The following is a 17,926-nucleotide window of genomic DNA, read 5'->3' as shown; positions in this document are numbered from 1 at the left end:
ACATCATAGAGAACTAGTCCGCTTGTTTGTCCTACATTTACACAATGGTCATGTGAACCTTGCAGGAGTGGACTTCACCCTGTTGACCTCTACTGGTCAACTACCCATGCAGTACATCCCCCTTTTCTTGGCAAAAAGGGGCAGCACCTGATCAGCATGTCCGTGCCATCCTGCCATCATCAGCAACTTGATCTTTTTTATTGTAAACCCAGTCTGCATGTATTGATTGTAAATAATCTTAGCAGACATGAGTCATGTATGTAATTTGCCTAGGTGGACCTAACTTTCTGATGATAATCTACGTCCCGAAAGGTTTTTCGTCTCACCGATCCACGGATCGGCAGAGTTTTCCTTCAAACCTGACCCCAAAGCCGGGATTGATTTTGTCATTGGAATTTTAGGAGAATCCTAGTGTGTTGATCTGCTAGATTATAGTTGTGTCGCAGAACTGGGTGATTTGTGAGGGTCTATGTTAAAGGGGTTTTCTCCCTTAAGATGTAAATTGGAAAAGTCATGATGTAATGTGTCCTGAGGGTCGAAAAATGTTTTAAATCCCCTCATGAGTCCTAAGTCCTAGGTCCTAGGTGATGTTTCCGAAGGCTTAGTTCAATGATCCATTTTAAAATGAATTAAAAAATTAAAAAATGAATAAAAATAATAAAATAAATAAAAATTAAAAAATGAAATAAATAAAAAAAAAAATGAAGCAAAAACCCTAACTAATAAAATAATAATATTTTAAGTGAATAAATCGACGGATGAGATCAAGAGATGTCTTGATCCTCATCAACGGTCGAGATCATTTCTACATGGATCACTCGAACTAGCCGTTGGAGTCATTTCCTTTAAGTAGGGTGCTAGGGGTCAGTTCAGTTTATCTGATCTGTGAGTCTGTACTGAAAAGCTCTCTTGTAATCTGATTTTCTGGTTAATAAAAAGACTTTGGGGTTCAAAACTGGCTGGTGTTACTCTCTGGAATTGCTGTGAGATGTTTGTTTTTTTTTGCATATTTCAGTTTTCAGCAGTTAATAATAGCTTGTTTTCAGAGTATTGTGAGTACAGGTATCTTGCTCACGTGCTAGGGTTTGAATGTTGTAGGGTTTCTGGAATAATGGCAGGTATCTCCATTATTTCTTGAAATCTAGCAGCATTTCTTGCCCTCTTTACTGATGTTTGCTTGAGGTGTGCAGGAAGTCTTTAGGTGAAGGGTATTTGTGGGCGTTTGGGGAAGTTCTGGGCTGAACCAGCCGACTCCCACAGGCTTTTCTTTGCAGAGCCTAGCTGATTTTGGCCCTGGGTTAATCATTAAGAGTTTATTTCCTGTTTTACATGAGAGATTTTCCTTCTGTTCACAGCAAAGTTCAAATTTCTTATATATTGAAAGCATTACTGCAATTATTGTCAAATCTGGCTGTCCCAGAGCTGTGAAGATTTTGATTTTATACATTTTTTTTTTTTTTTGAAGGGTTTACTGCAAAATTTTGTATATCTCCCAGATTTCGTTCTCTTCTTGCAGGTTACAGTTAAAGTCGGGAAAAAGTTTCCTTATATGCGGTGTTAGTTGTCTGCCCATCTGCTGGTTTGGCTGTCGAGGGAGCATTTCAAATACACTTCTCTGCTCATTTACCATTTACGTAAAGCCAGGACAAAGAGCTGTTTACCCACGCGTCTCAACAACTGCTATTGCCATCGATCACTGCATATCTGGTAATGTTCGCCGCGTGAAACGTTTAAAGCCTGTGGATGACTGTCATGCTCACACCGCCGTCAAGAGCTGGAAAACGCATTGGCTATCAGTTTACATTCTGACGTGTGAGCTTCAGAAAACATTTAAAAACGCAGGAGATCTTCAGGTGAGGTAATTTTTTCAAGTCATTGCATGCCATCGTCTCCAGGCAACCTTGCAATCGACCTCGAAATTTTTCAAAGTTGCCCAGGTAAAATCGTTTCCATTATTCACGCAGGCAGAACATGAAAATCGAGTTTTGTTTGGGCATATGTATCGGGTCTTTTTGACTGTGTTTTTTTTCTGCGTCCAAATTTTTGATGAAACCGTCTGCAGATTTCCTTTAGGGCTTTCGCATGGGTATTTTTTTTGTTGTTCTGGTCACTAGCGTAATCTGGACAGCCGGCTGCGTGTTTTCCCTTAAGGTGGAGCTTCGCTTGCGCTGTCAAAGTCGTGTCCTCGCAGCCCTCCGTCATTCCGTCTAGCAGCCGCATTTTCCTTTCCGATCGCATTTTCCAGGTCACGCATTCATCTTTGGTTTTTCGATTTAGTGTGTAAATGCCTGATCCTGTGTGATAGCGTAGTTTAGTTTAGAGTATAGCTTCTGTCTTTTTTTTATTTTATTTCTTTGTTAAGTTTTAATAGTAGGGTAGCGTATAGTTCTGATTGTAATTAAATTTTAATTCCTTAGGTTTAGTTTAGATTTATTAGAATTTGTTTTATTTAAATTTTCATATAGTTCTAAAGTCTTCATAGTTTATATTGTTGTAGTTTTTTTTTTTTCTTTATTTAGTAATGTTTTAGATTTTTAAAGTTTTAGATTTTAGATTTTTTTTAAATATAATATAAAAAAATAAAAAAGATTTATAATTTTTTTTTAGGCTTAGTTTAGTTTTTATGCAGTTAAGTTTTAGATTAATTTAGGAATTTTTGTTTAAAATTTTGCCTGAAAATCATAAAAAATATATTGTGGGATATTTTTGCCATTTTCAGTCTTGACTCGGAAATTACCTGTGTTTCATCTTTTATGTTGAGATTGAAATTTTTAACGTGGGGATTAGTGTTTAATTTGATTCAATCTTCAGCTGATGATTAATTGCATGAATGTGGCCTCCTGTTGTTATTTTACATGGTCATGCAAAACACTTTATATTTCGAAAATCTAAATTTGCTGGAGTATCACTAAGTCGTTAAGCATTTTTTCTCACTTGATAAAAGTTAAATGATAAACGATTGCTCCTAATGAGATCATATTCCTGCCAGCATCTGGTACTTAATCATTTAAACATTAACTCCACAAGGCACTGGTCCTTTAAATTTCTAAATCCATCTAGTGCTTATCATATCGTGTATCGTATCTCCCAACCAACTGGTCGACAGTTGGTCTCATCATCTCACAGGGTCTACCCCCCTTAGCCGCGGGAGACTGGCTTAAACGGAGGGATCGGGGATCAGAGTGACAGCCCCCGGTCTGAGGGTTGTCGTGTCAATCCGCGCGACAACATTTTTTGGCGCCGTTGCCGGGGACACTTTGTTCTCGGTGTTTCAAACGACAATCATTCATCTTCTCATCTTTCTCATCTCTCAGTTGAGCTGGCAGATTCAATATTTTGGCATCTTTTCATCACATATCAGCAGCGCCTCTTGGGTTTGTTTCCTGTTTGGGTGGCGACTCCACTTTCTCATTTTTCCCAGACAAGAAGCTTTCCTCATATCTGCTTGTGGTTACTTTTTGGATCCTAGAATCAGATTCATTGTTCAAGTGGCGACTCCACTTCTCTCATCTCTTAATTCTCTTGAGCAGAAATCTCTTTCTATCATCCATTTGATCCCTTGTTGTTCATCATGGATTATTCATGTAAACCATGTCATTTTACTAATAATCTCCATGATCTCCCGAAAGAGGCCATTTCTAAATTATTTAAGTTCTCAGGTGATGATCCGGTCGCTGTTAGACATCATTTAAACATGTTTACTTGTGTAATGACCATATATTGTAGACTTCCTCAATATAATCATGAAGATTTCAAGATGCGTCTATTTGTCCATTCTTTAGAGGGTGATGCCTTGAATTGGTTTAATAACTTTCCTAATGATTTTTTCACTTCTTTACAAGACATTCTCAATGCTTTTAAAGATAGATATGATAGTCCAAACAGCTTGCCTTCTGCCCCTAAAATTGTGCAACCGAAAGAAAGAGTTCAAGATCAGAATGTGTCATCAACCGGAACTATTGTAGATCAAGTTCATGATAGTAAAAAATCAGGGATAAATGACAATGAAAAGGAAGAGCAAAAGCAAATAATACAAGATTTAATGATGCTGGTGAAAAATATGGAAAGCAACCAAACTAATCTTATCAATGATGTTAAAACTTTACGCACCCATCTGAAAAAACGTAATAAGGAGATTGAGGACACGCAAAATCAGCATGCTAAGGAAATTGAGGCCATGAAAACTAAACATGAAACAGAAATTGGAAACATGCAAGCGAATCATGAAGAAGAAATAAAATCCATGCAGCATTGCTTGATGAACATAAAGGAAGAAAATGTTAAAGTAATAAAAGACATGGAAGAACATCATGCCAGACAAGTTAGTGCTATAAAGGTTGAACACTCTAGACCGATGGATGCCATTAGAATACAGGTTCAAAAGTTTCAGCAATTGGAAAATGAAAGAAACCAGATAACATCAATAGATCAGGAGCCTTCTCATTGGTTGCAACAAGCTCCATCTTATTATGAGGAGGTTATTAGTTCAGTTGAAAGACGGTTGATTGAAGATGGACTTAAGAATGATAAAGATCAGATGCGGGCTAAAGAGAGACATATCACGCATACTTCATCTGATAGTTTCGAGACAGAAAGTTCCAGCTCATCAGTAATTCATCCTGCCAGAAAGAAAAAATGCAAGAGGAAGAAAATGAGAAGAAGATTTGACGCATCAGACGGCCGCGAGCTGCTTGATTTTCGGATAGGAAAAAGTCCTACCATATGCAAAATTGGACATGGCACATCCGACAAGCAGCCGACAGATTTGCCTGAAAGCAGGCAAATGCTTAGTATGCACTATATTGAACACATCTGATGCCGTGGGGCATTTTTTGTATTGTATTTCTAACTCTACTCCTCGTCTTTTCAGCGTTTCATTTCTGTTTTAGGATTAGATTTACTTTTCATGTTATTAGATAGTTAATAAATGAAGAGCTTTTATGTGCTTAATGTATATGCTGATTTTTTGGATGGACGCTACTTATTTTTTGTGTTGTATGGATGCAGATTCTGGATTCTCACATTCCTGCAAGCAGCAACGTGTCCCCAAGTAGAGCCAGATGTTGACCTCTACTGGTCAACTACCCATGCAGTACATCCCCCTTTTCTTGGCAAAAAGGGGCAGCACCTGATCAGCATGTCCATGCCATCCTGCCATCATCAGCAACTTGATCTTTTTGATTGTAAACCCAGTCTGCATGTATTGATTGTAAATAATCTTAGCAGACATGAGTCATGTATGTAATTTGCCTAGGTGGACCTAACTTTCTGATGATAATCTACGTCCCAGAAGGTTTTTCGTCTCACCGATCCACGGATCGGCAGAGTTTTCCTTCAAACCTGACCCCAAAGCCGGGATTGATTTTGTCATTGGAATTTTAGGAGAATCCTAGTGTGTTGATCTGCTAGATTATAGTTGTGTCGCAGAACTGGGTGATTTGTGAGGGTCTATGTTAAAGGGGTTTTCTCCCTTAAGATGTAAATTGGAAAAGTCATGATGTAATGTGTCCTGAGGGTCGAAAAATGTTTTAAATCCCCTCATGAGTCCTAAGTCCTAGGTCCTAGGTGATGTTTCCGAAGGCTTAGTTCGATGATCCATTTTAAAATGAATTAAAAAATTAAAAAATGAATAAAAATAATAAAATAAATAAAAATTAAAAAATGAAATAAATTAAAAAATAAATGAAGCAAAAACCCTAACTAAAAAAATAATAATATTTTAAGTGAATAAATCGACGAATGAGATCAAGAGATGTCTTGATCCTCATCAACGGTCGAGATCATTTCTACATGGATCACTCGAACTTGCCGTTGGAGTCATTTCCTTTAAGTAGGGTGCTAGGGGTCAGTTCAGTTTATCTGATCTGTGAGTCTGTACTGAAAAGCTCTCTTGTAATCTGATTTTCTGGTTAATAAAAAGACTTTGGGGTTCAAAACTGGCTGGTGTTACTCTCTGGAATTGTTGTGAGATGTTTGTTTTTTTCTGCATATTTCAGCTTTCAGCAGTTAATAATAGCTTGTTTTCAGAGTATTGTGAGTGCAGGTATCTTGCTCACGTGCTAGGGTTTGAATGTTGTAGGGTTTCTGGAATAATGGCAGGTATCTCCATTATTTCTTGAAATCTAGCAGCATTTCTTGCCCTCTTTACTGATGTTTGCTTGAGGTGTGCAGGAAGTCTTTAGGTGAAGGGTATTTGTGGGCATTTGGGGAAGTTCTGGGCTGAACCAGCCGACTCCCACAGGCTTTTCTTTGCAGAGCCTAGCTGATTTTGGCCCTGGGTTAATCATTAAGAGTTTATTTCCTGTTTTACATGAGAGATTTTCCTTCTGTTCACAGCAAAGTTCAAATTTCTTATATATTGAAAGCATTACTGCAATTATTGTCAAATCTGGCTGTCCCAGAGCTGTGAAAATTTTGATTTTATACAATTTTTTTTTTTTGAAGGGTTTACTGCAAAATTTTGTATATCTCCCAGATTTCGTTTTCTTCTTGCAGGTTACAGTTAAAGTCGGGAAAAAGTTTCCTTATATGCGGTGTTAGTTGTCTGCCCATCTGCTGGTTTGGCTGTCGAGGGAGCATTTCAAATACACTTCTCTGCTCATTTACCATTTACGTAAAGCCAGGACAAAGAGCTGTTTACCCACGCGTCTCAACAACTGCTATTGCCATCGATCACTGCATATCTGGTAATGTTCGCCGCGTGAAACGTTTAAAGCCTGTGGATGACTGTCATGCTCACACCGCCGTCAAGAGCTGGAAAACGCATTGGCTATCAGTTTACATTCTGACGTGTGAGCTTCAGAAAACATTTAAAAACGCAGGAGATCTTCAGGTGAGGTAATTTTTTCAAGTCATTGCATGCCATCGTCTCCAGGCAACCTTGCAATCGACCTCGAAATTTTTCAAAGTTGCCCAGGTAAAATCGTTTCCATTATTCACGCAGGCAGAACATGAAAATCGAGTTTTGTTTGGGCATATGTATCGGGTCTTTTTGACTGTGTTTTTTTTCTGCGTCCAAATTTTTGATGAAACCGTCTGCGGATTTCCTTTAGGGCTTTCGCGTGGGTATTTTTTTTGTTGTTCTGATCACTAGCGTAATCTGGACAGCCGGCTGCGTGTTTTCCCTTAAGGTGGAGCTTCGCTTGCGCTGTCAAAGTCGTGTCCTCGCAGCCCTCCGTCATTCCGTCTAGCAGCCGCATTTTCCTTTCCGATCGCATTTTCCAGGTCACGCATTCATCTTTGGTTTTTCGATTTAGTGTGTAAATGCCTGATCCTGTGTGATAGCGTAGTTTAGTTTAGAGTATAGCTTCTGCCTTTTTTTATTTTATTTCTTTGTTAAGTTTTAATAGTAGGGTAGCGTATAGTTCTGATTGTAATTAAATTTTAATTCCTTAGGTTTAGTTTAGATTTATTAGAATTTGTTTTATTTAAATTTTCATATAGTTCTAAAGTCTTCATAGTTTATATTGTTGTAGTTTTTTTTTTTTTTCTTTATTTAGTAATGTTTTAGATTTTTAAAGTTTTAGATTTTAGATTTTTTTTTAAATATAATATAAAAAAATAAAAAAGATTTATAATTTTTTTTTAGGCTTAGTTTAGTTTTTATGCAGTTAAGTTTTAGATTAATTTAGGATTTTTTTTTTTTTTTTTTTTTTCCTGAAAATCATAAAAAATATATTGTGGGATATTTTTGCCATTTTCAGTCTTGACTCGGAAGTTACCTATGTTTCATCTTTTATGTTGAGATTGAAATTTTTAACGTGGGGATTAGTGTTTAATTTGATTCAATCTTCAGCTGATGATTAATTGCATGAATGTGGCCTCCTGTTGTTATTTTACATGGTCATGCAAAACACTTTATATTTCGAAAATCTAAATTTGCTGGAGTATCACTAAGTCGTTAAGCATTTTTTCTCACTTGATAAAAGTTAAATGATAAACGATTGCTCCTAATGAGATCATATTCCTGCCAGCATCTGGTACTTAATCATTTAAACATTAACTCCACAAGGCACTGGTCCTTTAAATTTCTAAATCCATCTAGTGCTTATCATATCGTGTATCGTATCTCCCAACCAACTGGTCGACAGTTGGTCTCATCATCTCACAGGGTCTACCCCCCTTAGCCGCGGGAGACTGGCTTAAACGGAGGGATCGAGGATCAGAGTGACAGCCCCCGGTCTAAGGGTTTTCGTGTCAATCCGCGCGACAACACACCCTATCACCCGAAATTGTTGCTCAAGCCACCGGGATACCAAATGTTGGAGAGGAGTGGAACAAGCGCCAGCAGCTAGACAGATTTCATTATCAACCATATATCAAACCAGGGTGTATGAGACACCTAACTGTTGTTTTTCCCTTCAGATTCCTAAGGGATGAGTATGCACCCTTGATGAGGCTCATTATGCGCTATTTCACTCGTGAGGGCAGATTTTCACGTTTATATTCATACCATATCCGTTTGTTGATGCATTTCACCCGGGTACGAATGATGAACATTCCATTTTTCATGTGCCGAAATATAGAGAGGATGGTGCCCTTAGTGCAAAGGAAGAACCCCGCACAGCAACACAAGAGTACATATCATTATGCATTAATCGAGATCATAGTGATGCATCAGTTGGCACAGCAGGGTATTGCTTGGGAGGATTTCATCTCTCGCGACTTCTTCACGGTGCCACAGCGACCCCCTGAGATTGTCCATGATGAGGGAGGGCCTTCACATCAGTTTCACATTCCAGAGCTCGAGCATGTCAGCACTCCAGCATGTGTTACATATCAGAGAGGCCACAGGGCCTTATTTGCATCTGCACGGCGAGTATTATCTCCACACCAGGTGGAAGGGGTCTCGCCTTCTTCATCAGCACAGCGAGTGTTATCTCCACATCAGGTGGAAGGGGCCTCACTTTCGACAACAGCACAGGTACAGGAGAGAGGCAAGCAGCCCATGATTGATGAGGGACCATCAGGTGATCCGGACATAGACATTATTGACCTTGACATCAGTTCTCCTAGCTCGGAGCTAAAGCAGATCATTCGGCAACAAAAGGCTGAAAATCACTTGTTACAGCAAAAGTTGGAAATGGCAAATTAGACAATCAACTACTTAGAGTAGCGCAACAAACAGTTAGAGGATGAACACACTCTTGATGAGTTGCGGAGGATCCGAGAAGACCGGAACTTGGCTCGCAAGAGACCCGTGATTTGACACCTATTGAACAAGGGTCTATGCTCATTCGGGTGAACACTCATTTAGAGAAGTTGCTAGCCAAGGCAAACAGGGACAAAGATATGCTACGCCACATGAAGAATCATTATTGGGCCCGCATGCATGTGTGCAAAGCGAAAATGAAGGTACTCAAAGGACGATTGGCCAAGGCACTAAAACGGAGGAAAAGGCCCGATCCACTTCAGATTTTGGCCGAAGCCTCCTTGAAGGAGCATGGTGCTCAATGATACACCCCCAGCTCAAAATTCAGAAAATTTGGAGCAATTTTGGTCAATTTTGAATTTATTTTTTTTGCTAAAAACAGGTTTTTGCCCTCAACGCATAGCGCGCCGCGCGCTACCCTGAAGATGGGGAGGTCCATTTCACAAAAACTCTGCATTTTTGGATTTGTCATGACAAATTACACTTGCTCAGCCACTGCCAAGACATTTCATTGAGGTTTGGGCCCCCAAAAGGTCAAAAAACAAGCAAAAAATGACCTTCTGCCACTTTTTGGACACACAGGAAGCAGTCTTGGGAGATTGCATTTTTGGAGGGGCAAATGGGCACCAAATTGAGAAATTCCACTTGGGCTGGAGAGTAGACATCCAGACCTTTCCAACAAGCCCACTTGAGCCTCATTTGGATGCCGGGAAGTGCCCCAAAAGTGGGCTCAAAGGCGCGCTACGCGTTGAGAAATGGCGCACTACGCATCAGGGAAATTTGCCAGTTTTTCATCTACAGCTCAGGACAACGCAGCTTTTGACTAGTTTTGACTTTTCATGGGATTTTTCACCCTCTTTGATGTAACTAATGTATTTTCATGATGACATGACACTTTTTTACCTATTCTAGAAGATTCATTCATAAAATAGCAAAAAATTAATGAATGAATTGGTTTCCTAACTTATAGAGGCAAGTTGTTTTGACTGCCTAGATTGTAGTGCTCAGTTTAGAATTGGTTGAAACAGCTCCTAGGATGATGAGCTCGACCCCTAGAGGCAAGGAAATGTGTTAGCTTGCCTATATTATGTACTTTCTTAGTCATTTTCATGGTTGGACTCTTGAGGGATAAGCTTAGACTGTATTACTCTTTGTATCTCTGCAATTTTGGCAAAGGAAAGACCATGGTTTTGCAGCACTATTTGGGATTCCTGTGGTGATTTGTGTTGATGGTGTGTTTCTCTCATGTACTTGTAAGTTTGTTATGTGTATCATTTTCCTACTCTTCTCTTCTGCAAATTAAGTAAATGAAGTGTTAAGGTAGAATTCATGGTTTCTATGCTCTGCCTTTAAGTTTGCTTAATATCTATGTTTTCATCTGTTTAAGGAGAACCCCTGATGGTTTCTTGCTCTCCTTAGCTCCTCACCAGTCATACCTATCCATTCACTTCCTTCAAAGGCATCAAGACAATCTCCTACCTTGCCCCAAAAAGACCTCTGCAAAAACTGTGTCTCATCCCTGCACCCAAAATTGATGTGCTCAGGTTTCCAACAAAACCCTAAAAATTTGAAATCAAACTTTCCCTATCAGTTTACTAGCCTAAAATCAGTGTTCTTTATTGGTCATCTCAGCCCTTTGAAAACCTTTTGTCGAGATAGACTCGGAGAGAGCCCTCTCCTGTTCTCGTAGGGCTAGCTACGAGGCTAAGTGGTTTGATGTTGCCTTGGATTCTGCCTTCCTCAGCCTGAGGCAAATTCGAGTGCTAACAGGTACCTTGGGAGGTACTCCAAACCCTAGGCTACAGGGATGTGGAGGAATTGCACCACAAAGTCACTTGTGTGTTAAGAACCCAAGCGTGTGGGTTTTGCACCCAAGTTTGCGAATGTGAAACCGTGTATGGATTAGGACACTTTCCACTTGGAGATTGTAGGGCACCCTTAAAGGAACAAGGGGACACTTGTAGCTCCAAGAGAGCCCTTGAGGCCTTGTGGATTGAGAAAAAAAAAATTTTACTTGATTATGTGGGTCAACTTGTCTTAAGTTTCAAGTCAACCTTAAATTGAGGAGAGAATTTGAGAAGGTTAGACATCACCCTAAGGAATTATATAATACGACTGAGGAGGAGCCTCATTCCTCACCCAATCAAGACACTTATTCCTCATGTGAAGAATAAAATAAGAGGATGTGTCCACAACTTAGAAGGAGAAAGGATCAAGTCTAGTTAGGGGTGGTTTTGGGACTGTTTTCGGTTGTGGTTATGCAAGTAAAGACAACGAGTAGAAGGAAACTAGGTTGAGACTTTTGAGGACGAAATTTGAGCATGAAAACAAAAGCAAGCTCTCTCAAACAAGACAAGATTTTGGAAGTATTGCAGGTGGACGAAATTATGACTATTGGAGGGTCAAGTAGCCTACTTGGCAACCAAGGTTAGGCTACATTCATCTACAGTAGGAGCGAAGAAATCGAAGGTTTTTGGAGTGGTTTGTAGGTAGGTTGGATCTGCTTCAAGTTGCCCTAGATAGGGTAGAGTTCTTGAAGATCGTTTGATGCTCAGACTGCTCCAATGTGCTTTTCTGAATCTGCAACATGGTCACTTCTTTGGTATTTGTTTTGAAAAGGTGCTGATTACATATATCCTTGTGTCACCATCAACCTCACAACAGGAGGCATTTTCTTTTGTTATTACGGATGTCACTGCTCAATTGTGTCTTCGGATTCTCCAATTGCTTTCAGGTCTTGCATCGAAACCTATTGATTCAGACAAGCAGGAAAAAGGATGGTATCTGGTTATTACCTCCACAAGCAAGGTTTTGGCGTCAAACAGAAAGACTATTGAGGAAATCAAAGGGTTAGCAATTCCACGCTTGTTTGTCACTTGGACTTTGATGCTCTGACATGTGAACAAAAGGGTTGAGTTCTTCAAAAAACGTCCCGCTCAATTCCAGGGGTTTTTGAGAGCAGAAGTGGATGTCTACAAGGAGCAAAAGTAAAGGATTGGTGTCCTAGTTTAGGATAGTATTTGGAGCAGCCAAAAGAACAATTTTGGGAGGGTTGTAGTGGCTTGCTCCACGCCCTAAGTAAAGTCACTTGAGAAGGAATTTGAGGACTGTTAGATGGGCAAAAGAAGAGATGCTCGGGAAAAGGAGGTCAAGGGAGCAGTTTGACTAGCCCAAGTTTATTGTTGAAGGCCTTTTTGTTGAAATATCTAGCTAGGTTCTATCTTCATAATGGCATATGTAATCGTGATTTTATGTATTTAATGAACAGAGAAAAATAAATCTATTGTTCGTTTTTTTGAGGCATGGGTTTCATGCTCAAGGGAAATTTATTTGTAGGTCCAGCACCCATTGAGTGCTTCTAGGTTTGTCATAAAGTCAATTGAACCATTGTCATTTATTGAAGACCCATTTGGGCATGTTACATATTGTAAAGAAAAATTTATCAAGTCAAAATAGAGTCAAAAGACTCTCGATGACCTCGTCATGGCGCAAAGATCAAGTTGGCCTACATGAAAGGACAAGTCAGACTCATGATAGCAATTCGCACCCCTCACAAGCCTATAAATAAGAAGGAATTCGACCTCATTTACATGTTCACTCAAGGAAATTTGATCTCCTGAAGACAGAAGCTAGAAAAGGACAAAAAAGAAGAAGAAGATCAAGATCAAAGTTTTTGGGCCTCTCTATCTCTCTCTCTCATTAGTGTTTCTACAGTTTATGGGCTAGATGAAATTATGTAGCTGCATCGACGCTGTGAAGCTACAAGGTCAAAGTTGTGAGCTGCAAAGTCGAAGTTGTGAAGTTGCATGGTCAAAGTTGTGAAGTTGCAAGGTCAAAGCTGTGAAGCTATAGGGTTGAAGTTGTGAAGTTGCAAGGTCAGATCTATGAAGTTGCCTCTAGATGAAAGTTGTGAAGTTGTTAGGTCGAAGTTGTTGAAGTTGCTAGGTCGAAGTTGCAGAAATTGTTGTTGGGGTCGAAGTTGCTGAAAAAGTTGTTGCAAGGTCGAAGTACTATAAGTTATGTAAGGAAAGCTCATCAAGTAGGAAGGATGACTTGGGTCTTAGAGGGTCTTGGTCAAGGTTTATAGGTCTTGGAATTCGTCAATTGAAGTTCTATACGAAGAGAAGGATACTGGTGGGTTTTCTTCTCATTTGGAGAGGTTTTGGCCCTAGCTGATCGCTTATATCTTGTGTCCTATCGTCTCATTGTTCTTTATGATTTGGTAGTTGTTTGATGATAGAGAACACTAATAATAATAAAGGAAAGAAGAAGTTAATCAAGTAAAGAAAAAATACATAACAAGCAGTAAAGGCCGAAATTGCATAGCTACTACAACAAACCGAATTCTGAAGAAGGGCCAAAATTTGAGGTTGTGAAACAAGTTTAACTAACGTTATCTTGAATGAAGAAAAGCAAGAAAATGGGTCGTCGTCATCATCAAGGAATCAATGTGATCTCCCTTTCAAGGATCACTTTTGAAGAAAGAAATCTTACACCAAGAAGACATATTCTGTTATCTTCATCATCATCAAAATCAAGAAGGCATCGAGTTGAAGATTTCATCATCTAGGAGTATCTTCACTTGACAAGTAAGTATTTTTATATCTATATTTGAATATGTCAAAATGAATTCATATTGCAAGGAGAGCAACAAATTGGTTGGGTCGTCAAACTTTCTTGCATGGAAGAAGAGGATAGATTTGATCCTCATAGAAAATGAAATCATTGGTCATGTTAAGGGTTTAATTGTCGAACCGCCGAAAGAAGAAGCTCAATCTCTACAAGATGAAGATATCAAAAGAAAAAGGAATAGCCTCATACTTTATGAGGGTGTCAGAAATAAGAGACCAACTCCAAGAGTTGGGAGAAATAATGTCTGACAAGGAAATGACTACCATAGTGCTCAATGCACTACCAGAGGAATGGGGCAACTTCACATCAAGCATTTATGGGAAGAAGGAAGCTACTCCATTCAATGAACTATGGTCATTGTGCAAAATCAAAGAAACAAGGTTGAAGGCAAAAATCAATGTAGGATCAAGCAAGCAAGCTCAAGCATTTAGCAGGAGCTTGTGACATCATCATAAAGAAGCATGAAAGATAGCTGAAATAGAGGTCTATGGTCGTCACCTATAGAAGGATGGAGCTCTTGGTAACCTTATTAGAAGCATACGTAATATTTATGGGAAAAATAAAGTCATCTAATAAAGAGCTCATTATACATCATTCAAAAGGAGCATTTGCAGGATGAGGATGATCAAGATTCCCTGTTCGAATCTTCATTGGAAGGTTCACCTTCTGGAAGAAGCAAGTGTCTCGTCAGGAATTCCAACTTGTATGGGATTCATGTGATGATGATATGATGTCAAAAGAAGTGAAGCAGGTCAAGAGATTGAAGTTCTTTCAATCAAGGAATTTGTCGAAGGAAGTCCAGATGACCAAAAGAAAGAGATGAGGTGTGTATGTTTGTACTTGATAAAATAGAGTCATGTCATATGGTTGCATATATCATGAATGAGTGCTCTACCTCAAGAGCATGATCAAAAGAAATGATCTCCTCCTGTGAAAGGATGCATGAAGGCATGGTTCATGCATTGACTAGATGAAATCAACATAATATGTCCTCATATGAAATATGAGGTGGTTGACAAAGTCAAAAGAAATATGATTGGAAGTTCCCGGGAGGAAATGTGTGAATAAAGAAAGGAAGAGATCGTGAAAAATGCAGCTATGGAAAAGGCAATAAACATCCAAGGACTAGAAGGTTTGACTATGATATCTCCATGGAAAAGATATGAAGATCTTGAGAAAGTCTGAAAAAGAAAGAGACCCTTGATGTTGTATATCTTTTTAGAGGTGTATCAATATATATATGCAGGATGTTGATGCAAACAAAGAGACATGATGTCCCTTCCTAAATATTTTGCTAAGGAAAATCAAAATTTTGCCATTTTTGTCAATTTTGGGAACCAAGGCAATTTTTGGGAAAAAGGAAAAGGGGGTCGAAATTATTTCCTTAGTGGAATGTACGGGTCACTTTCCCATGAAATACGCACCTCCTTGATGGAGAAATTTGAATGGCTAAGGAAGGAGCTCGAACTGCTTGGTGAAAGGGCCCACATGAAGGAAGAGAGCAACAATTATAAATAAGAGGAAGGCAACATCATTTGGGGCTTTTGATCATTTGACATTTACATGGTTGCTCTAGCTATTTAGCACAGTCACATAGTGTTGTTGAGCACAAGAGTTTTCCAAAGGAGGAAGCTCAACCTTTCTTCAGTGGACTTCGAGTACCACCCTAGGAAGTCATTCTTGTCTTGTGGAGGCGGAGAGAGATAGAATCTCTAGCTCCACGCATTTCCTTAGCCAGTTGGGATGCAGAAACAAGGAGTATGTGCCACCCTAGGAAGTCTCTCTTGTCTTGTGGAGGCAGAGAAATATAGAAGCTCTAGCTCCACACATTTCCTTGGTCAGTTGGGAAGCAGAACCAAGGAGTATGCAATTCCTTTGGAGATTGGGAGTCAGGAATTGAGGCCACATCCATTGCAAGGCTTTCATTGTTCAAATTGCATGACGAAAGAAGGGAAATTGCAGGAGGAGAGAGAGCCACACTCGATAGAACAAATTTCCTTGCAAGGCCTGCATAGTACAGCCACAAGACTGCGCAGTTCTTGGGTGGGATTGTTTGGGGGTGTAGCTTGGACAAAGGAATTTGGAGCAGGGGCTTATTGGGGTTGATAGAAGAGAATTTTAGAAGAGTTTCCAACATTTGGGTGATCTTCCCAAGCCATATTTCCTCACAGATAATCATTCCAGGCAGTGAAAAAGTGTGGGAGAAAATAGGGGTCCTTTTGGAGCTTCAAAACTAGAGTAAACCCTTTCTAGGTTTTTCTGGGTTTTTGGCAAGGATCTTATAAATAATCTGGCAGAAATTTGTGGGCAGATTTGAGGGGTCAAACAATGGTTCCATTTAGTCAGCAATGCACTTCTTCAAGGGCCAGTGCAGACATTTATTGGGGAGTTTTTCTGCATCATTTGGGCAATTGATACTCATCCACTTGGGGCTTGTAGCTTTCTCTAAGCAAGCCCAGGTGCACTCCTTCCAATCCATATTATACTCCTAAAGATATAAAATAAAATTGGTCCATTTTGGCGTATTTCTAGTTATTTGATTTGTGTAAATTTTATTGTGTTGAATGTGCTGCAATTGCTTGATTATCACTGTTAATTTTCCATTAGGAATATTACAGTGGTATCAGAGCATGTTCTTGGCCAATTGTGGGCTTAAGAGAAGGTGATGACAGGGTCGTTTACTGGGGCAGTGTATCGACATAGAGGCAGAGGCAGACGTAGATGCAGGGCTCGAGGTAGAGAAGGGGTACCATACCCATTTTCTCATACGGAAGTGGAAAATATCAGGGGTCGTATGGATAGCCAGGAGGACAACGAGCAACCCAGGAAGGTGGGCCAAAATCAGGTTCTAAAGGAGCTGTTGAGAACCAACCAGCAGATGTTGAGGCAAGGGCAGCTCATGATGGACATGATGCAGCAGGTGATAGGGTTGCAAGTAAATGGGAGACTAGAGGGAGAACACCAGTGTGATGGGAGTTCCAGAGCTAGAGGAGGTAGTCATCCTTATCGGCCCCCACACACCCCTCTGCGTGGGCAGGGAGGCCGCACCACCATGCCTCATTTCGTGGACGAGACAAAACCTGAGAGGGAACTAGACCCAGTTGCAAATTTAGTCCATTCATTTGCATCCGGTATTGACGAGTATGAGGGATTGGATGCCAAGAATAAGAGGGTGATGTCCTTTGGCGAGTACATACACCTAAAGGAGTGACCTATCACTGGGGCCGAGACACATTATAGAATGGGGACAATTTAGCAAGGAGGTACAAAAGATAGCGAGGAAAGTTACACTCCCCAACTTTGATGGGTCGGCTAAGAGTTCAGCCAGGGCATGGGTGCAAAAGTTAGACACATACTTTCACCTGAATCCCATGCGTGAGACAGATGTTATCCGGTTTGCTACTCTACACTTGGAGGGTGATGCCCAAGAGTGGTGGTACCATGGGTTGATTATGTTGGGGCATATCCACATCACTTCTTACATAAAGTTCACCTGGAGGCTGATTGAGAGATTTGAGAGGAAGGACCTAAAGCTACACTTTAGGGAGTTGGCCCATCTAAGGCAGACTGGCAGTGCAGAGGCCTACATTTCGAAGTTCCAGAGATTGGTCGTGATGGTGACTGACATTTCGGAGGCTCAGTTGATCATGTTGTTTGTGGAGGGGCTTGCTGAGCCATTGCGTGGTTGGGTGAGGGCCTACAAGCCCACATCATTGATGGATGCTATTTCCAGGACCCAAGATATGATTGACGCAGTGCCCAAGACCCGGGCCTTCGTCCCCACTAGACCCACTACTCTGCAGGGGAACTGAGATACTAGACCCCCTCAGAGGGATGGAGGACGTAGTCAGTTGGACGAGGAGACCAAGAGGGACCTCAGGAGAAGGAAGTTATGCTTCACGTGCCAGGAGCCTTGGGCACCAGGGCACAAGTGCACCAAGGGCAAGGCCCATTACATTGAGGTGTATTTAGACAGTGAGCCGGAGAAGGAGTTTGAGCTGGGTGCAGAACAGGGAGATGAGGGGGCATCTTCATCAAGGGGAGCAGTAACAGTCACACCACCCCTAGGGGAGGACCGTTTGCTCCAACAGGGGGATTTCTTGCTTCATTTCAGGGAGTCCTAAAGTACTTGACACTTAGGAT

At 40.3% G+C, this 17,926-nt stretch overlaps 1 protein-coding gene across 1 annotated transcript; it reads left to right on the top strand.

Annotated features, from left to right (window-relative positions):
• The first annotated feature begins 17,154 nt into the window (after positions 1–17,154).
• LOC149265971 (uncharacterized) lies at positions 17,155–17,595 on the top strand. Its single transcript, XM_089406696.1, has one exon. The coding sequence runs from the start codon at positions 17,155–17,157 to the stop codon at positions 17,593–17,595; it is 441 nt and encodes a 146-aa protein (XP_089262822.1).
• Positions 17,596–17,926: the final 331 nt, after the last annotated feature.

The sequence above is a fragment of the Pinus tabuliformis genome, chromosome 6 (genome assembly GCF_031772625.1).
Source record: "Pinus tabuliformis cultivar Carrire ecotype Pingquan chromosome 6, CPIR1, whole genome shotgun sequence".
In the NCBI taxonomy this organism is placed as follows: domain Eukaryota; kingdom Viridiplantae; phylum Streptophyta; class Pinopsida; order Pinales; family Pinaceae; genus Pinus; species Pinus tabuliformis.
This window is presented reverse-complemented; position numbering and strand designations above follow the sequence as displayed.

What these genes read in the sequence shown, in the direction of transcription:
- LOC149265971 (XM_089406696.1), top strand. Translation starts at nt 17,155, where the DNA reads ATGCGTGAGACAGATGTTATCCGGTTTGCTACTCTACACTTGGAGGGT.